The 22225-nt window shown below is 42.3% G+C and overlaps 1 protein-coding gene across 1 annotated transcript in view; it reads right to left on the bottom strand.

The window, feature by feature from the left end:
* LOC311244379 (adenylate cyclase type 6-like) overlaps window positions 1-22225 on the bottom strand; it is a gene marked incomplete at its 5' end in the record, with an annotated part of 124676 nt that overhangs the window by 24964 nt on the left and 77487 nt on the right. The window contains 11 exons of the mRNA XM_084333844.1: window positions 130-217; window positions 1125-1222; window positions 1874-2021; window positions 2216-2241; window positions 2753-2881; window positions 7269-7410; window positions 9421-9579; window positions 9768-9895; window positions 10204-10315; window positions 16963-17084; window positions 19320-19469. Of these exons, the coding sequence (XP_084189970.1) occupies window positions 130-217; window positions 1125-1222; window positions 1874-2021; window positions 2216-2241; window positions 2753-2881; window positions 7269-7410; window positions 9421-9579; window positions 9768-9895; window positions 10204-10315; window positions 16963-17084; window positions 19320-19469 (1302 nt within the window). The remainder of the gene's footprint in view (window positions 1-129; window positions 218-1124; window positions 1223-1873; window positions 2022-2215; window positions 2242-2752; window positions 2882-7268; window positions 7411-9420; window positions 9580-9767; window positions 9896-10203; window positions 10316-16962; window positions 17085-19319; window positions 19470-22225) is intronic.

Here is a 22225-nt window from a genome sequence, read left to right as displayed (position 1 = left end):
ACTCTGTAAATAAATACGCCCTAGCTTTTGGCTAACTCTGAACTTCCTCTCTGTGCCGTTGCGTTTGAGGTCGGTTACAAACCATAACAGAGATTATAGTGATATATGTTATATGAGCATAATCCTTACCTTAATACAAGAGTATATGGCACAGATGAAGAGGATGTTGGCGAGTATGATGAAGATACTGATGTAGATGCCCAGCATCACTGGAGTGCTGCATAAGAGAGAGAGAAGCGTAAGAGAGAGTGTAAGAAAGAGTGTAAGAGAGAGTGTACGAGAGAGTGTAAGAGAGTGTAAAGGCCTCCACAGAGTCGGGCGGAACGTACGCGGACCGGACTCTGCACGGCATATCCGCAGTCGTTTGAGGTTTCATAGTCGAGCGTACCACCGCGTACCAATTTCCTACATTTCTCGTGCCAGTTTACTACATTCCCCACAATCCTTGCTATTTACACTCTCTGTCACAACGTCATCCACCGATGTCAAAATAAAGAGTATATGTTATCTCCGTTTCCAAGATTTCGAAAATAAAACTGGAAGTTTTACACACTTCATTAAGTGAAACATTTTGAAAAGCCATTCGAACTTCTCATGTTTCTTCAGATGATGAAATAACGATAACGATTAGCGATAGTCAAACTAAACTGCCCTACTCTCTCTTGGCACAGAGTGAGTGTTTTCAGAGTAAAATGTAGATCGGTGTCACATTTAATGCAGGTTGATGTCAACCAACATGCCGAGCAACCTTTTGTGTGACACCAAGTGAGCGGCGCGGACGTCCGTGCGGTTAGAAAATTGGAGCTTCGTGCTTTGAGTCCGCTTTGAGTCCGCTTCGAGTACGCTTTGAGTATGCTTTGAGTATATACGCTTTGAGTCCGCGCTGAGTCCGCGTTGAGTACGCTTTGAGTACGCTTTGAGTACGTGCAGACCTCTGCAGAGTCCGTTCCACGTACGCTCCGCCGGACTATGTGGGGGCCTTAAGAGAGAAGCTCAGGTCTTAGTACGTTTTGGACACGTGTTTCTTGAGACATTCCGGGTCGGTGGAACTAGTGTTGCATGTGTTGATAATTGTGATTCTGTGTTCATATTGTTTACCGGGACGGTGTGTGTGATTCACTTACTGGGGAAAGATGACGATCTGTATGAAGGATATGAAGCAGAACACTAGAAGGGTACAGGCAACGTAGCCTCCGAAGCGATCATCTACCTTCTTAGAATACTACAGAAGAGAGGAACACTTCATTAGATACATGTCTCACATTATACAGATAGATACCTTCAATTCAGATAAAAAATAAAAAGTTCCATTATCATGACATTTCTAGACAGTAAAAAAGAAAAAGAAAAAATATATATATACCGGTATATATATTAGTGCTGTCAATAGATTACATTTTTTTTACTAATTAATCTCACCATTTTCTGTAATTAATCTAGATAAAAATAGCATTTTTCTACTTAAGACCGAAGCTTGTAACAGATATTTATTTGAGTAAAATCATGGAATTAATGTAAAATCAACAAAAAATTAAGTATATTTAGATTCAAAGACTATTTTAATAGCTTTCTTTGAATACAGTTTCTCTCCTGTGAAATACAAATGTTCAACAAAACCATCAACATTGACTCAGCTAGACCTCTTTCTTATATCCGCAGCGTTAAGATTGAAGATTTTTCACTCCATAGATTAATCTAGATTCATTTATTTTAATGCTTTAAATAATTTTTATTAATCTCCAAAGTTAAAGCATTCACTTTGACAGCCCTAATATATATATATATATATTGATACCACATGTCTCAGAATAGTCAGTTGATAAAGGAGATTCAGAATATTCAACTATTCGACTATTCAAAATGATTTAAATACCTTTTTCTCCAGGCTGGAGGTCTGGAAGGTGAGGAGGAACCTCTTGACGTGGTCTTTTCTCAGCTGGTCGATGCTGCGGGCGTCGATGGCTCGCCCCAGAAACTCATCCACCTCATCCTCTGGGTTCATGGCCTCCTGAACACCACGGCTGCGGAGGGGGGGGGGGGGGGGGGGAGAGAGAGAGAGAGAGAGAGAGAGAGAGAGAGAGAGAGAGAGAGAGAGGGGGAGCTAGGTAAAGAGCCAGGTAAAGAGCCAGGATCTAGCCCCCAGTCTTTAAGGTAAGGAGTGTACAGTACGGTGTAGTAGTATGTATGGATTAGCAGGGAAGTCGTCAAGACTCACCTGTCTTTGTTGGTCTCTTCAATCCCCTGAAAAACAGTAAATTGTTGGATTCGATTCGATTCGATTTGATTAGAGAGGTGGGACATATATATCAGTACATGATAGTCTTTAAAGCATCATAAGGTTGAAGACATTGAAATTGTTAACCCTTTCAGAATTATATCTTGGAAATCGAAAAACTCTCAAAATTCCAATCTCCAATTGTAAACCGGAATGAGTTGATAATAAAAGCATCGATATATATATGTATAAAACTATGAAACGTTTGTAACCTTTGCTAAATGATATACTGAATTATGTTTCTTTTTTGTGTGTAAATTATGTAATGTAAAAAGGGTAGGCAATTATAAACCTCGGCTTCAGCCTACACCCTTTCGGTCATTTTATTCCCTTTGTTTTCTTTTTTTAAGTTCTACTACTATGTTTTGTAAAAAAAAAAAAAAAAAAAAAAAAAGACAGAAATAAAATCATTCATTCATTCATTCATTATAAACAAAATATAGTGTATTGATCAGAGGGAGGGGGGGGGGGTCTGACCATCTGCCTGAAGACTTTGGAGTCCTTGGTCCTGGAGAAGGATCTGTCGGGGACCCAGCGTGGCAGCAGGCCCTCGTTCGAGTTTGTCCTTGTCCGCTGCATCTTGGCCATCATGGCCTTCTCGTCTTTCTGCACAGAGAGAATAGAATAGATTATTTAGCATAGAATAGAATAGAATAGAATAGAAGTACTTCATTGATCCTGAGGGAAATTCAGCACTACAGATCACTCACAATAAACATTTAGGTAAATGGCTGCATTTTTATATAGCGCTTTTATCCAAAGCGCTTTACAATTAGTTCCTCACATTTGACCCATTCACTCACACATTCACACACCGATGGCGGAGGCAACCATACAAGGTGCCAACCTGCTCATCGGGAGCAGTTATGGGTTAAGTGTGTTGCTCAAGGACACTTCGACACGCTGCCCGGGAGGAGCGGGAATCGAACCGGAACCTCCGGATTACCAGACGACTGCTCTACCTCCCTATCCACTATTACCACTATCGTAATTTTTTTTGGTCAAAAATCTAAAATAAGAATACGAATAAAAATACAGTCAAGAATATACATTCTAAAATATACAGCCAAAAATATACAGTAAAATGTACAGTCAAAATAAAAATGTAAAATGTCCAGGAAGATATGCAAGAGTTTATACTGTTACTCTGTGCTCAGTGAGGCAGTGAGGCACAGTGAGGCGTTATATAGTCTGATGGCTGTTGGAATGAAGGACTTCCTGTGACCATCAGTGTTGCATCTTGGGAGTCTGAGTCTAACACTGAATGTGCTCCTTCTATCGGCCAATAACAAGAGGGCTGATCCAACCAATCCCATAAAAACACAAACATAATCGACTGGCTTGACTGTGTGGGTATCAAACAGGAGGAAAGACTGCCAGGTTTTAAACTGTGTGGGTATCAAATAGGGCTGCAACGATTAGTCGACATAATCGACGATGTCGATTATAAAAAATCGTTGACGAGAAATTGTTGCGTCGATTAGTCATTAAAAAAAAAAAAAAATTTATTTAATTTTTTTTTTTTTGCACTACCTATCTTTGTGAGAGTGGCTTCTCAGGGTTCCAGACAACATCATAACATGATGATCCCATAGCAAATTTTGGACATTGAAAACATTGTTCCCCTGCAGGAGATGATGATCAGACTAGACACACAATACATTACACACGCACTCCTCTCACTCACACACAGCGATCAGAGTAAGACACACACATACACACTCCTCTCACTCACACACAGCGATCAGAGTAAGACACACACACATACACACTCCTCTCACTCACACACAGCGATCAGAGTAAGACACACACACATACACACTCCTCTCACTCACACACTGCAATCAGAGTAAGACACACACACATACACACTCCTCTCACTCACACACAGCGATCAGAGTAAGACACACACACATACACACTCCTCTCACTCACACACAGCGATCAGAGTAAGACACACACACATTCACACTCCTCTCTCTCACACACAGCGATCAGAGTAAGACACACACACATTCACACTCCTCTCTCTCACACACAACGATCAGAGTAAGACACACACACATTCACACTCCTCTCTCTCACACACAGCGATCAGAGTAAGACACACACACATTCACACTCCTCTCTCTCACACACAGCGATCAGAGTAAGACACACACACATTCACACTCCTCTCACTCACACACAGCGATCAGAGTAAGACACACACACATTCACACTCCTCTCACTCACACACAGCGATCAGAGTAAGACACACACACATACACAAATTACACAGTACACACCTCTCACTCACACAGCGATCAGAGTAAGACACACACACAAATTACACAGTACACACACTCCTCTCACTCACACAGCGATCAGAGTAAGACACACACACATACACACACACACGGACTCCTCTCACACACAGCAAACAAAAGACCTAGACGTCTGTCTGATCTGACTCATCCCCCTCTCCCCTTACAGCTGTTCCACGTCACCCTCCTGGTCCTGGACCAAGTTACAGCCCCATCAGCCGCGGTGCTGGGGGCAGATGCTGCTAGTTATTTCTTTTTTATTATAATTTTTTTAGTTATTTAAAGTACACTTCCACTTTAATTTGTATTATTTAATTTATTTATCTTGTTATGAGTGATTGCTGTATTGTTCTTCAAATACATTTTCATTTAAAGTGGTTTAAGATCCAAATTCAAATGTTTCATGAGTCATTATTTTAATTTGCTATGGGATCATCATGTTATGATGTTGTTGTTTGGTCCTGACAAGAGTCTCAAAGTCTGGGGTGATGGTAGACAAGCAACTCTGAGGTCATGCTCAATGTCCAATCTGTTCCTCTGCTCTGTCTTCAGCTGGACCAGAGCTGAGAAGCCACTTTCACAAAGATAGGTAGTTTATAAAAAAAAAAAAAAAAAAAAAAATTATATCATTTTTTTTTTGTTTTTGTTTACATAATTGGTTTTCGATTAGTCGACTAATCGAAAAAATAATCGACAGATTAGTCGACTACCAAATTAGTCATTAGTTGCAGCCCTATCAAACAGGAAAGACTGTCAGGTTTAAACTGTGTGGGTATCAAACAGGAAAGACTGTCAGGTTTACACTGTGTGGGTATCAAACAGGAAAGACTGTCAGGTTTTAAACTGTGTGGGTATCAAACAGGAAAGACTGTCAGGTTTTAAACTGTGTGGGTATAAAACAGGAAAGTCTGTCATAAAGTGTATGTCTGTCATATTCTGAAGCTTTGTAAGTTAATGATAGGCATCCTTGCACTGTTGTCACACCCAATTCCTGTCCATTCATCAAATGTGTCAAATAAATCGTACTAGTTCTTACAATCTTACTAGTTACGCTGATGGCCAGTATGACTACTACTATAGTGTCTTTATACCTGCATCACTGTACATATTAATACTATAACTCTGTACATACATCTGATTAGCCCTCAGTAGTACTAATTAATATATTTTATACCCAATTGAATTACCTGTACATTGTACTGTATATTTCTGTTGCACTTTACTCAGTTTACTGTTACATTTGCACTCTGGTTGGATGCCAAACTTATTTTCATTGTACTGTACTTGTGAATGGTAAATGGTAAATGGTGCATTTATATAGCACTTTTATCCAAAGCGCTTTACAATTAGTTCCTCACATTTTACCCATTCACTCACACATTCACACACAGACAGCAGAGGCAACCATGCAAGGTGCCAACCTGCTCATCGGGAGCAGTTAGGGGTTAAGTGTCTTGCTCAAGGACACTTCGACACGCTGCCCTGGAGGAGCGGGAATCGAACTGGGAACCTCCGTGTTATGTGTGGGTGTATGTGTATCCCTGTTAGTTACCCTGTTAGGTTGTTCGTCTGTTCCATGTGTCTTGTGTTCATGTAATCTTGATCTGTGTTCTCCAGTGTTTTGTATTGTGTTCCCTGTCCTGTGCCTTAGTTGTATTTCCTTGTCTTGGCTTCCTGTAGTTCTTAGTTGTTTCCCTCCCAGGTGTATCCATTTGTAATCGGCCCAGGTGTTTCTTGTTCTCGTCATCCCCTTGTGATTATCTGTTTTGTTCTCCCCTGTGTTCGGAGGCTGATCCTGTCTGCAGTCTGCACAGTCCTGACCTTTGTTTGTTTGTTATCCTGTTATTTTATTCCTGCACCCTCAAACCAGATGGTAATTATGATTAAAAAAAAACGTTGCTACTTTTGGTTACCGTTTCACATTATGTTCCATTGATACCAGACAACGAGTATTTTTATGTTAATCAATGGTAACGTAATACTCCGGAGTTACCAGACGACTGCTCTACCTCCCGAGTCACAGTCGCCCGTTATACTTGTGCTTTATAATGGCAATAGATTTGAATCTATTGCCGTTCGTAGTGGTGACCGGAGTGTTGAACGTCCCGTGATTTGCGTCGCCCCTGTGCCTCAAATAGATTCGCTATCAGCTCTATCTTTAATCTCTCAAAATGTTCAGTTGCTATCGCTATCAGCTCTATCTTTAATTTTTCAAAATGTTCAGTTGCTATTGCATGCACTCATCTGTGTTTCACTACACACATGAGTGCATGCTTACCAACTGTTAGTCTGCAACACTACTATCACCGACATCTAAGAAGGGAGATCCCCCCTTGAATGGCCCTTCTAAGGTTTCTCTCCTCCACACTGCCTGTGGAGCATTTTTTCCCTATTGTTAGGTTTTAGTGAGTTTTTCCTTAGCTTCGCGTGGGGTATGTCTGGGAGTGCTTGCATTCTATTATTTATTTGCATTTATTTTAAATTAGTTGGACCTTATGGTGTTCTTGACTTATTGTTATGTTTCTTCTTGACTTGTTTAAAGAAGACGTGTCCGGCCCATGGGGACATTAACGTGTGTTGTCGGGCCTTACAAATACATTTGATTTGATTTGATTTGAATCTAATGTAATCTAATCTAAAGTGTCTAAATGGATCCTGATGTGCTGTGTGTGTTCTGGTGTGCTGACCCGCTTCTGGCTGCAGCCCAGCACCAGGAAGGTCTCGATGCTGTTCTCCTTCAGGTAGGCGTTCCTCTCCCCTCCGAAGCCCGACTCCACCTCGTAGTCTCCGTTCAGATACTGCAGCGTGGCCTTGGTGATGTGGATCCGCCTGGCGGGACGGGGGAAGAAGAACAGGGAGTCGCTATTAAAATCAACCTGTGTCCGTGTGTGTGTGTGTGTGTGTGTGTGTGTGTGTGTGTTTAAAACCGCTTATACTCCAAATGGCCATTTTGGAAAAACGCATAGACATACCATTAGAAAAAGTTGTGTAAAATACCCATTTTCTGTGGTATTGTTATCAACTTTGGACCTGTACTAGATGAGGCTTTAGGCTATGGACCCATTTTTTCCCCAGGTCATACCAATCAGCTGGAACCCGTAAGAGGCCTCTGTTAGCAAGATAATTAAAATGGAAGTAAAAACGTGTATTGTCGTCTTATCATGCCCCCCCCGTTGAGTGCCGACGACGCAAATTGTCTTTTTTTATTTATTTTTAGAGCGATCTGAATTCATATTTCATCAACCGAGTCTCCCGTTGGTACAGCAGACCCTCTAGGACAGTAAGCAATGCAGACAAACAGCTGCATACAGTGCGACCATTTCACTCACATTTGCCCATTCATTTTTGGACACATCACACACCATCGGTGTGTGTACTGTACATGTGCTGTCATAGCTCCACCTACAGGCCTAATGGAGAACACCAGGAGAACACCAGGATGTGAATGGAGGGTGAATGTGAGGTATATCGTGTAAATAAGTTTTGATTGATCGCAAGACTACACTGTAAAAAAAAAAAAAATAATAAGTTACCAGAACTTAAAAATATTGAGTTCAGTTACTGTGCATTAAGGTTTTCAGTTTTCAACCCATAATAAGTTAACAGAAAAATAAGTACACAACCACATTATTTCAACCTAATAAAACTATGTTTATTGTCATTGTTTTAAGAACACAAGTTGACTTGATAATACTCACATTTTGAGTAAAAAAAATGGCTTTTAACATGTGCAATGTTCAATGAAATAGAAAAATAAATAATAAAATTTGTTGATTAATCCCACTGGTCACAATGGTGACCGTAATAATGTTTTTGTTATAAGGCTCTGCAAATGTTACTGAATGATGTAGCAATGTATTTCCAGCTAAATTGAAATAATAAACAAATAAAGGGTCTCAATTAAATATGTGGTAGTAAAAAGAACCTGTGGGAGGATTTTAACAAGATAAATGCGACAACAGTGCAAAATATTTCAGAGCAAAAACGCGTGCCTAGGGTTGCCTACCCCTGCTCTAGGTGCTCAGATGGGAAAATACCGCCCCCTATCGTCTATCCCTGTGTAACTGCAGGCCATTCGATTATACTGCTGGATCCCTGTGTGGGGGGGGGGGCCTACTGGCTCCATTATGCTGGCGAGCCGTCTGATGATGAGGGAAGTGATCGCGAGTTGGAAAGCAGCGTGGAATATATATTTACAGCAGCCAATAATCAATCAATAAACGCGATCGATATTTGGAATGGCGATCAGGAATTGGAATAATCTTTTTGGAGAACATCTGCTCTAAGGTAAGGAGTCTATGTTACCAGTTTTAGGATAATCAGAGCTGTATTCACTGAGATATCAGCATGTGCCCTGTGTGTGTATGTGTGTGTGTGTGATGTTGAGGAAATGAGAGAATAGATTTTTCAGCCCGCTTCTATAGCGTGCATAAGTACACATATACTATCGATAATCTAGCGTTTATTTGAAAATGATTCATAAATAGGCCGACAAATGACAACGTGTCTAGTGTATTCGAGAATATTCTAATAAATGCCGTTTATGGGGGAATCTTTCTATTTTCCGGAAATTTTCGAGAGAACGATAGCTTTTCGAAATGCTATAAAAAAGGATATGAACCGATTAAAAAAAACAATCCGTTTCGACAATGTTGACTGCAACCAAGTCATTGATAAGCGACGGGCAGATTAGACACATAGCCATAATTTAAAACATAGATTATGCGTTTTTAACGCTATCATTGAAGTGGATGCTGGCACTCAACGGGGTTTTCAATGTTAAATGGCCGGCACTGATCTAGTTAAGAAGTTAAGAGCGCGCCTGCGTATCTTCCTCACCCTGCTTTGCCTCCGGCCTCCATCTGGTTGGCCAGAGTGACATCATTGGACCACACGTCAAACTGCCACTTCCTGAGTCCCAGCACCCCGCAGTGCACACGCCCGCTGTGGATGCCCACACGCATGTTCACGTTGACCCCCGTCACCTCTCGCACCAGCCTGCAGGGACGCCAAGGAAGGACTTCAGCACCCATCCAATATCCAGTGCATAACAATGATTCTTCATACAAAAGGTAAAATAACATGAAAGGAAATCTGAGGAAAGGACACAATACACATATATTCCAGAACAAAGAATGGACGCGTGCACGCACACACACACACACACACACACTACAGCTACTCACGAGATGGCCTCAATCATGTCGACGCCCATCTCCACACAGCAGTGGGCGTGGTCAGCCCGGGGTTCAGGCAGCCCAGACACACAGTAGTAACAATCACCCAAGATCTTAATACGCAGACAGTGGTTCTCCTGAGAGAGACAGAGAAAGAGAGAGAGAAGGAAGGAAGGAAAAGGGCTCATTGAGTAAGTGAGGACAGTAGTCCGTTTTAAGTCTTCATATGATGTTCTCAAACCTATTTTACCTACAGACGGTAGGTTCATAGTAAGCCACAGTAGAGTACTTTTGCTCGATCACATTCACACTCCTGATTTGGATTTGCCTTCACAACTGCAAATACGTTGGTTTTCGATTATAATCTTTTTAAACAGATGCGTATGGTTGTTTGTCTGAAGGGCTCGACAGATGAAGAGACGGGTTGAGTTCCACTCCTTCTTACCGACGCCAGCTTGTCGAAGCGGGCGAAGAGCTCGTTGAGTGTCATGACCAGCTCCTGCGCCGTGCACTGAGAGGCCAGGCTGGTGAAACCCTCGATGTCTGCAAACAGTATACTGTATGGAGAGAGAGAGACGCAGAGAAGAGGAGGAGACAAAGAGAGAGATGGATGGAGAAAAACACATTACTGACCATGACATCTCTATCGATATCTGTCTGAATATACCTGCATATAATTCTTCTACTGTATATACCTACTTATACACCTGCATATAACTCTGTATGATAGCATGTACAATAATGCTGTATATACCGTATATATATTTATTCTTACATATATATATATCCATGACTTACTACCATAGCGTTTTTTTATACCTGTATCACTGTAAATATTAATACTACAACTCTGTACATACATCAGATTAGCACTATCCTCAGTAGTACTGATTTATATATTTTATACCCAGTTTAATGTACTATTGCACTTTACTGTTACATTTGCACTCTGGTTGGATACCAAACTTCTTTTAATTTTGTGCTTGTGCTGTATAATGACAAATACTTGACAATGACAATAATTTTGAATCTAATCTAATCTCTAATTAATGGTTAAGAAGAAGTGGGAAGTTTAATGTAATTAAATGGAGGTAGAGTGGTCGTCTGGTAATCGGAAGGTTCCCGGTTTGATTCCTCCTGGGCAGCGTGTCGAGCTCAGTGACCTTGAGCAAGACACTTAACCCTTAACTGCTCCCGATGAGCAGGTTGGCACCTTGGCATGGTCGCCTTTGCCGTCGGTGTGAGAATGTGTGAGTGAATGGTGAATGTGAGGAACAAAAATGTAAAGCCCTTTGGATAACAGCTGTTAGATAAATACACCATTTATTATTTATTTGTTTGTCGCCAAACCCCGTAAATATAATGGCCACTGTTTTCAGTGAATCGGTATTCTTGACCTCCTCCTGTTACGGTTTGGTAGGTGTTGGACCCAGGTGCAGTGCAGAACAGAGAAGACGAGATGCAGGTGTAGGTTTTCAAACAAAGGGATACTCTTTTATTTGAGTAGATGGATGAACGCGCATACGAGTGCGGATAAACAAAGGGGGAGAAATCTCTGTCTCCAAAACACGTTAAATAATCACAATAACACACAAAGTAGTCTACACAATAAACCGGGGGAAATAAAGGGGAAAAGCAAGGTCTCCAAAACACGTCAAACGACGGCGCTGCATATACACTTTCATTAACGAATTCATAAGGCAATCAAAATGACACGACAACTAAGAACACATAGCGAACGTACTTATCCTCCGTGGCAAGGAGCGATAAAGCTTACACAGGTAGGTATTACTCCCGGACAGTTTGGTGATCGACTGACAGGGTTTGTACGACACAGGGGGAGAATATAAAGGGACATTAACGAGCCACACCAGGTACCCAATGAGTAATTAAGACTAGGGATGCACCGACGATCCGACTTTTCCAGTCCCGATACCGATACCTGGGTTTGGGTATCGGCCAATACCGATCCGATACCCATTGTCCAATCCCCCCCCCCCCCCCCCCCCAAAAAAGTTTAAAAATATATATATTTAATCCACGTTTTTATATATTAAAATATATTTTGTTTTTAAGAATTGTAAAGGATCACAAGTGTGTTTTTGATTTGTTGTAAACAAATTCATTCAATTAATAAACTGTATGCCTCACTGTGTGGAAGAGACTGGGATCATTCTTTTGTGCAAGGCAACATCAGGCTTGACTTAAAACATTACTTTCCTAACTTAGTGAAACTAAATGTAACAAATTAACACATAGATATAAATGTACTGAATGGTTATTTCTTATTTTATTTATAATTATTTTTTTAAATTAAAATAAAAAATCCGATATATATATATTTTTTTTATCGATACCCCATCCAGCTATTTTACTGATATTGGCGGCCGATACCGATACCAATATCGGATCGGTGGATCCCTAATTAAGACGGGTAGACAATGGCAACTACCCACCAGGTAACGCTAGAGGCTCGCTCACTGAGCAGAGCGAACCCCCAACGTTACATCCTCCCATTTTGGGATTGGACCAGTGTTGTAGCACAGGGTAGGGTCTCGAGTGATTTTCAGGACTCCTGACTCGACTTGGACTTGAGCACTGATGACTCAGACTTGGACCTGGACTCGAGCACTGACTGCATTCAGACTCGGAAGTTGCAGACGAGGACTCAGACTTGTTAATTGATAAAAAAAAATATTGTAATAGGCCCTAATCATTTGGCATAAGATATTGATGGCTAGTGCATTTGTTTGGCTATTGTGTCACAAAGTAAATCGACTTCCTTTGACATGATGACCGCTGTGTCATGTGTAATGTAGACCTTTTTTTATTTGTATGTCAGCTCTTTGACTGACAGAGTGGAGTGAACCTTGATGACTTGGACTTGGACTAGGGGGTAATGGGGACTCGACTCGAACACTGGGGACTCGAGACTCGACTTGGACCCCGAGATGTAGTGACTCGACTACAACACTGGATTGGACAAACATGTCATTCATTCCTAAATTCTTTAGACTGCTGGTGAATTCACCCCAAGCAGCACGAGCAGCTGAGAAATAACCATATCATCTTTCCTTCTGATCACCGGCTTCTCTTTGGGACCACAAATCAGGTAAAATCAGGCCAGCGCTTGTGTTCCTGTGCTTTTTTAATTTTCAAATGTTCTTATATACCTTAGATACTAATGCTACTATGTATGTATATGCATTTTATTATTTGTATATATACATACATACCAATTATTTGCTTGTTCTATTCTCCACCCATCTATCACCCATTGCAACACTATAATATCACCAACATCCTGATGGGGGGATCCCCTTCATCTGAGGTTTCTCTCCACCAGGCGCCTGTGGTGTTTTCCCCCTACTGCTACAGTAGGTTTTAGGGAGTTATTCCTCATCTTCATTGGGGAAAGTCTGGGGGTGTTGCATATGTGGATTTGATGGTGTTTTTTTTTCTTTTTCTGGATCTATTGTGATGTTTCTTCTTGATCTGTGAAGGCCATGGGGGGAATTCATTGTGATTTCGGGGCTATACAAATACATTTGATTCGATTTGATTTGAACGTTTCACATTGTTTGAGACCACGCATCACTCAGCAAGACAGGTCACGTTCGTAGCCCTTAATCACAGTTATGTGTCTCAGAGGGCTTCAGAGTAGCGACCCTCCCCCGACACCACAGCGCCTGGTCCAAACACGCCCCCAACTAAACACTCCCCCTTTCCTTTTGAGTGGCACTCTCTCTTAGTGACATGCCAGATGTGTCACACGCCGCGAGAGACAGTGGGGTCGTTAACGCAACACCTGCCCAGGACAACAAAAGCACACACTCTCGCTTTTTAAGCCAGCGCTTTGATTGGCTCGGTTTAAAGGGAGCGTTGGAGAGGGCTGATCCGCCACTCCCCCTCCATCCGCTTAGCTAAGTCCTCTGTATTTGGTACGTGAAAATGTATAAAATAAAATAAATTAAAAGAAAAAGAAAAGAAAAATTACCAAAAAGGTGTAGGCTGAAGCCGAGGCTTATAATTGCCTACCCTTTTTACATTACATTATTTACAAAAAAATAAAACATAATTCAGTATATAATTTTGCAAAAACAAAAGGTTATAAAAGTTTCATAGTTTTATAAAACGTATACACATTTATTTATTTGTTTTTTTATATATATTTTTTTGTCACAATTTTAATACAGTTATGTTATAATAAAATATAATTAGGATAATAATAATAATAATAATAATAATAATAACTTTAATAATAGGGTTTTATATTTATGTATCACCTTATATTTGAATACTTTCTTAAATTGATGTATCGAACTACACATTTTTACTTCTTTGTCACAGTTATTTCATAGTTTTACCCCTTTAACAGATATACATCGACTTTTTATATTTGTCCTTGCCTTTGCGATATTGAAGACACAAGTTCCCCTAAGTTTATACCGACTCTCTCTAGTTTGGAACAACTCCTGAATGCAGCTTGGAAGTGCGTGGTTATGTGCTTCGTACATTATTATTGCAGTGCTAAGATCAACAAGATCTTCCAATTTTAAGGTATTTCATTTAATAAAGAGTGTGTTTGTCGGTTCATAGTAATCTGCTTGGTTCACAATTCTTATGATTTGCTCTGAAACTTTGATTCTACACAGTAGGGTTGAGAGAATTCTACCAGCCTCCATGAAACACATACGGTAGCCTAAGTGAAGAGGACGCATGAGCTCTGTTTCATCCTTTGAGATTTGTGCGGATTTCCTTGCAATGTGCACCTAAGCCTTGAATGCAGTTTGGATATATATTACAGATCGGTGGTGATGTTCTTGTCTTCTTTGGTCAAGACAAAATCAAAGTGATGGAGCAAGGAGTTATTTTTTGATGGGGTAACTGTAATAGTATTATTACTGACCTCGACTAGTCGAATAGTCGACTACCGGTAATCGATCGAAAGGAGTCGTAGTCGACTGCCAACCTCTTAGTCGAATGCAAAAAAAAAAGAAAAAAAGGATAAATATATTTTTGTATCATTCTTTCCAAAAGCAAAGAGGCCTAGAAGCGTGGCTAACGCTAATGGCGCGCATACCAGCGAGGCTAACTGCCTAAGAAAATGGGCACAGAGGCACTGAAAGAGGATTTCACTCGTCTAATGAACACACTAGACTAGACAAATATCAAGATGTATCCACCAGTGGACCAATTGCATGCTTTTATTTTATTTATTTCTTTTGGCATTCAAAGTCGACTATACAAATCCTTAGTCGGGGACAGGCCTAGTTGTTACACTACGCGTTACTGCCCAATAGTACATAGGTGGGAGAGAAAAAAAACAGTGCTGCTTCTGACCTTGAATGAGGAAATTAATTGAACCTGTACTACTACGTCATCTGAAGGAGACTGGCTGTAGTGTAGTGTGGTGCAGCGTGTGTACGAGGGAGAGAGAGCGACTGTGTGCAGAGTGTGTATTCTCTCACTGCTGTAATTGCATGTGTGCTGGAGCCTTCTATCTTTGGGGATTATCTTATCATGGCTGCTGATGATTAAGTATTCCCTCACTTGTGTTAATTAGCCTCCTCTCTGCCAAACCACTCTACTTTCCTGGATGTGTGTGCGTGTGCGTGTGTGTGTGCGTGTGTGTGTGTGCATGCGTGTGTGTGTGTCACTGTGTGTGTGTGTGTGTGTGTGTGTGTGTGTGTGTGTGTGTGTGTGTGTGTGTGTGTGTGTGTGTGTGTGTGTGTGTGTGTGTGTGTGTGTGTGTGTGTGTGTGCGTGCGTGCGTGCGTGCGTGTGTGTGTGTTATAGGACTGGCCTGAATGCCATTTATTTTAGGGATCAGACATTCATTGGTGTTACCGAACGAAGCTCCGAAACATTCGTTCTCACAAAAACAAGTTTAAAGAATCTAGTAATCCTAGGCAGCGAGGTCAAATGATCTGTCGTAATGCAATCACAATGGACCCGCTCACTGCTTCTGCTTTTAACTCACTATTTAGCTCTGAAATGTACGATATAAGCTAATGTAAAGCTATTGAATCATTTTACTAAGTACCTTAGGAGCTCGACAGAGCAAGTGTTTACGATTATAACCAGGCATGAATGAAGAGAGAACATGTCTGTGTTGTGCTCTGTTTGTTTGCTTAAGATATAAATAAAGATATAATATTGTAGCCAGGATTTCCTTTTCCCATTAAATCTGCGATTATGTCTTTAAAAATGCATAGTTACTTTACATCACACAAGGCTGGCATAATATGAAACATCAAAACATGATTCCCTATTTTTCTAGTTCTTGGTAATTCTAGTTCTTGGTAATGTTGTGCAATCAGGCGTGAAAGAGGTAAGTGGTTATGAACGAGTGTGTTTCCATGGACACCGTGTTCTAGATGGACTAAGATGGTAGATGGTAGTCTGGATAACACGGATCATAAAAGCCAAGAGTGAACAGGACAACATCAGCATGTCCCTGCTAATATAACAGGGTTTCTCGCTGTTGTAATATGAGCTTATATGACAACATTTTAAAACATCTAAGAAGGCAGTGTTGTAGTACTCGAGTCCAGGACTCGGACTGATTTTCAGGACTTATGACTCGATTTGGACTTGAGCACTGATGACTTGGACTTGGACTCGAGCATTGACTGCATTCGGACTCGGAAGGTGCAGACGAGGACTCTGACTTGTTAATTGTTAAATAAATATATATATATTTTTTGAAAATAGGCCCTAATCATTTGGCATAAGATATTGATTGCATTTGTTTGACTATTGTGTCACAAAGTAAATAAACTCCCTTTGAAATGGTGACGGCTGAGTCATTATGTTTAATGTAGACCTTTTTTTATTTGTATGTCAGCTCTTTGACTCCCAGAGTGGAGTGGACTCAACCTCGATGACTTGGACTCTGACTCGGACTAGGGTGATGGTGGACTCGACTCGGGCTCTTCTTTGGTGACTCGGACTTGGACTCGGACTCGAACACTGGGGACTCAAGACTCGACTCGGACTCAAGATTTAGTGCCTCGACTACAACACTGTAAGGAGGTATCCAAAAGTGAGACTCACACCTGAGCGTTTCCACGACAACGGGGAGTCGGTCAGTCAGTCAGTAACCGACGTTGCCTCGTATAGGCGCCGCATTGTCCGCGTCCAGCTAAATATTGGGAATAATTGCGTGTGTGTAAAACGCACTCATTAGCGGCCGAGCTGACCTGACATTGTCGTGCTTCTGGATGTAGATCTTGTGGAACATCATGTCTTCCTTCTTGGCATTGATGTCAGCCTTCATCTCCATGGCAACGTGCCTTGGCAACACAGACAGCAACAGGCGTTCCTGGAAAAAAAAAAAGTAAATAATTCAAAGAAAAACAGATTAATGTCTTCCCCTATCAGTAATATCTGTGAATACCAGGAATGCGCTTGTGTGTGTTGGACCATTTACAAAAACAAAAAAAAACTATAAAACCTTATTTAAACATCTCGCCTGTTTTACGTTAACTGCCATTGCTAATCAAGCAAGGTTTCCCTATATTTTGGATACTTTTTTTTTTGCAGGCATCATAGCAGCATGGGGGAGGGGAGGGGGGGGGGTACAGGTAGTATAAGACATGTACAGGTGACTTATAGTGCAGTGGAGAAGTAAAAATAAAATAGAATAAAAAAGCAGTGTGTGTGTGTGTGTGTGTGTGTGTGTGTGTGTGTGTGTGTGTGTGTGTGTGTGTGTGTGTGTGTGTGTGCAGCCTTTTTATGCTTTTTGGGGGGTTTTGGTGATCAAATATTGAATATTGAACTATAATAATCAGTGCAGGAGCTCACTTATCCTTGAAAGACACTTTTATCACTGACTTAAAAGGCCCATACATCTCCATAAATGTTCAGGGGGGGGAGGGAACGAGTGCTTACCCTACAGACCCCAAGAAGTGCTGTATATTCTGTATTGTTTAATATAAATGCATTTTTTATTCCAATCCCGATTTGTGTTTGAGATTCCCAAATCATCCCATCGGACTTGACTTCTTCGTGTCCCTCAATGAGTGTAATACCAGCATTCAACTGTATGCGCCACAGCGGTTTCTATCATCATCATCATTACCACCCACGCTATGCATAAAATATATAGGTCCGCGGAGAGGCACGCTGAGGAGGCCGTGTGCAAACTGCAATGGAATATGGGGCATCTCTCTCTCTTTACCTAATATTTTGATTATATCCTTTTTTATTAGGCTCAAAAGGGCAGCTCTATGTGTGCACATGCCTGTGTGTGTGTGTGTGTGTGTGTGTGTTAGTGGTCGGCAAGGGCCTTGAAATTAGGCCCGTGCCCAGCCCGAGCCCATGGCGTTCAGGCCCTGCCCGAAAATAAGCCCGACTGTAATGCAACATTTGAAGCCCTAGCCCGAGTGAAAGCCCGAAAAAAAAAATATATATATATTAGACTTAAAAAGTTATTTTTTATTTGTATTTGTTTTAAATATTCGAAATACGGTTTTATATGAACTTAATAAATAAACAAAAACGAAAATGTCCAATAGGTCTACCTAAATAACAGATAGGCGCATATCGCGCTGAAAACTAATGAAGCATTATAATTATATAGCCAAATATTAAATAATTTTTTTGTTTTAAATATTCGAAACACTGTTTATATATTAACTTAATAAATAAACAAAAAAGCATTATAGGCCTATATAGCCTGTTTCGCGAATGCCTTCTATTTCTATTTCCCAGCACGCGTGTTACTGAACACGGTGCCTCGTCATCACAATCAGTCCAAAAACTGCTCGGATGCTACCGAATCCGATGTCGCAAGTACAGAGGTACTGGCAGACACAGACTAAAACATTAATGTCATCATGACACAAAAGTATACAGAAAAAACTCGACCGCAGCAGCCAATTATAATATAAAATAAATCAGGACTCACCACGCTGTTGACGTCAGCAACAAAAAAAACGTCTGGCGTTGAATAACGTTAACAAAACTTCACCAACCAGTTGCTACATCCAAGAACAAATTAAAACGTTCGCCAACTGGCTATATATTCCAACTTCAAACAACAATTGAAGTTATTGAACCACTTCGGTCTGCTCTTGATTTGTTCACCATCCACCGTTGATGTCCTTCAGCACTGTTCTACTGTCCTCGAATTCTCCCTGCGGTAATTACATCCAAATGTTTCCAAAAATGCAGCTTTCCCAGACGCATTAGGGAACTTTCAAAAGCTCTCCCTATCCCTAATTCCATATCTGTTTACTTATCCATCGCGACTCAGAGACACGCTCTGACTCTGATGACAGCTGGCGCAAAACTGAAACTGAAACCGTAAGGTTATCCTATATAACCCTAGTTATAGTATAGCGAGCGCGCAATAAAAAAAAAAAAAAAGGAAAAAAGAGGGCGCTGCCCGGCCCGAATTATTTATTTAAAAACAAAGCCCTACCCAGCCCGAACCCGTCGGGTCGGGTAGGGCCCGTCGGGCTCGGGCAGGGTTGCAGTGCACTAGTGTGTGTGTGTGTGTGTGTGCGTGTGCGTGTGCGTGTGTGTGTGTGTGTGTGTGTGTGTGTGGAGGTACCTGCTGCTGGTTCTCTCTCTGTAGATGCAGTCTCGCCTGGATGTATCCTCTGGTCTCCTGGAAGGCTTGTCTCTGGGACACCTCAGCAGGGTAGTGGGTGCAGATCCCAATGATGTTAGTGCACAGGAAGATCAGGACATTGGCACTCACCTGGAGAGAGAGAGAGAGAGAGAGAGAGAGAGAGAGAGAGAGAGAGAGAGAGAGAGAGAGAGAGAGAGAGAGAGAGAGAGAGAGAGAGAGAGAGAGAGAGAGAGAGAGAGCGAGGGTGGTGAGGAATGACATGCTACACCCAGCATTACATAGCAATAAAATGTGAATGTAAATTTTGAACATTGTCAAGAATCAAGTGTCTAATAATAATCAGGCGGACGAAGGAATATCAATGTTAAAAGTTCAAGTTCGGGGCGCCAGGGTGGCGCACCACGTAACGCACTGCGGTGCAAAGCGGCCGTCCCGGGTTCGACCACCGGACCCGGCGACCTTTGCCGCACGTCTTCCCCCCATATCTCTCCTCCCATCCTTCCTCTCTGCCGGACTTGTCCAATAAACTAATACAAATCTACCAAAAACATTATAAAAAAAAATATATATATAAAATAAAAAAGTTCAAGTTCAACTTCTTTATTTGTCAAATACACAACAATACAGGGGCCTTGCAGGTAATGACATTTTTGTGTTTTCGAGAACAGCGAGGCAATTTGTTCAATAGCAGCAGTCGTAGTTGATGTTGCATTCTTATGTAAACAGTGCAGACAGACAGCAGGTAAGCAGATATGCAACGTGGAATATTTCGGTTTATGAGTTGAGGAGCCTGATGGCCTGATGTGGTAAAAACTGTCCTTGAGTCTGGTGGTGCGTGCAGCCCTGCTCCTGTATCGTCTGATAGAAGGTAACAGGGAGAACAGTCTGTGTGCTGGGTGGCTGTGGTCCTGTATCGTCTGATAGAAGGTAACAGGGAGAACAGTCTGCATGCTGGCTGGCTGTGGTCCTGTATCGTCTGATAGAAGGTAACAGGGAGAACAGTCTGCATGCTGGGTGGCTGTGGTCCTGTATCGTCTGATAGAAGGTAACAGGGAGAACAGTCTGTGTGCTGCTGGCTGGCTGTGGTCCTGTATCGTCTGATAGAAGGTAACAGGGAGAACAGTATGCATGCTGGGTGGCTGTGGTCCTGTATCGTCTGATAGAAGGTAACAGGGAGAACAGTCTGCATGCTGGCTGGCTGTGGTCCTGTATCGTCTGATAGAAGGTAACAGGGAGAACAGTCTGCATGCTGGGTGGCTGTGGTCTGTATCGTCTGATAGAAGGTAACAGGGAGAACAGTCTGCATGCTGGGTGGCTGTGGTCCTGTATCGTCTGATAGAAGGTAACAGGGAGAACAGTCTGTGTGCTGCTGGGTGGCTGTGGTCCTGTATCGTCTGATAGAAGGTAACAGGGAGAACAGTCTGCATGCTGGGTGGCTGTGTCCTGTATCGTCTGATAGAAGGTAACAGGAGAACAGTCTGCATGCTGGGTGGCTGTGGTCCTGTATCGTCTGACAGAAGGTAACAGGGAGAACAGTCTGTGTGCTGCTGGGTGGCTGTGGTCTGTATCGTCTGATAGAAGGTAACAGGGAGAACAGTCTGCATGCTGGCTGGCTGTGGTCCTGTATCTCTGATAGAAGGTAACAGGGAGAACAGTCTGCATGCTGGGTGGCTGTGGTCTGTATCGTCTGATAGAAGGTAACAGGGAGAACAGTCTGTGTGCTGCTGGGTGGCTGTGGTCCTGTATCGTCTGATAGAAGGTAACAGGAGAACAGTCTGCATGCTGGGTGGCTGTGGTCCTGTATCGTCTGATAGAAGGTAACAGGGAGAACAGTCTGCATGCTGGCTGGCTGTGGTCCTGTATCGTCTTGATAGAAGGTAACAGGGAGAACAGTCTGCATGCTGGGTGGCTGTGTCCTGTATCGTCTGATAGAAGGTAACAGGGAGAACAGTCTGCATGCTGGGTGGCTGTGGTCTGTATCGTCTGATAGAAGGTAACAGGGAGAACAGTCTGCATGCTGGGTGGCTGTGGTCTTGATGCTGATGATGCTGATGAAAGATATCCTGGATGGCCGGCTGGAGTCTGACTGTTGCCAGTGATGTGCTCTGTAGTCACTCCCTGTAGTGATTTGCGGCTATGGGCAGACAGCACGTGTGCGCGCGCACACACACACACACATGCGCACACACACTCGCGCGCACACACACATACATCCTCTAGAGGCAACATGTGAAACTATAGATTGATACACAACATACATACATACACACACGCACACACATACACAACAATGACAACATATGAACAGACACACACACACACACACACACACCTACACACACACACACACACACACACACACACACACACACACATCGTTACATAAAAAACGTCCTCTGAGGACATGATCCTATTTTTGGGATCCGTTTCCTCCTCATCTCTCCTCCCCTCCTCTACTCCTCCCCTCCACCGCTCCTCCCCTCCTCCCCCTCCCTCCTCCCTCCTCCCCTCCTCTCCTCCTCCTCCCTCAAAGTCCACTGGAAACCTAATAAATTTGACCGCTTGCTTTTGAAGTCTCCTCTCTCTCCGAGTTGAGACGAGGAACGCGGTGCTTTAACGTGTCGGCGTTCAGAGACCTCCGGCTGTGTCCCCCGTGGCGCACCCCCCCCCCCCACCCCCCCACCCCCAACCGCATCGTGGGAAAAAGGCGGTTGCCCTTTGACCTATCGCAGCGCCACAGAGGGCCACACTTCCTTTAAAGACACGCTCTTGTTTACAGCACGACGGTGAACCTCTTCACTCCAGAATTTACCGCTGGACACAAGCACACAGGATGAGCTGCTGCCAAGAGGATGTGACGAGGCCACACATCCTGTATCAAACAG

The sequence above is a fragment of the Notolepis coatsorum genome, assembly GCF_963971535.1.
Source record: "Notolepis coatsorum genome assembly, chromosome: 17".
NCBI lineage: Eukaryota > Metazoa > Chordata > Actinopteri > Aulopiformes > Paralepididae > Notolepis > Notolepis coatsorum.
The sequence above is the reverse complement of the archived record's forward strand: the minus strand, read 5'-3'. Positions and strand labels throughout refer to the sequence as shown.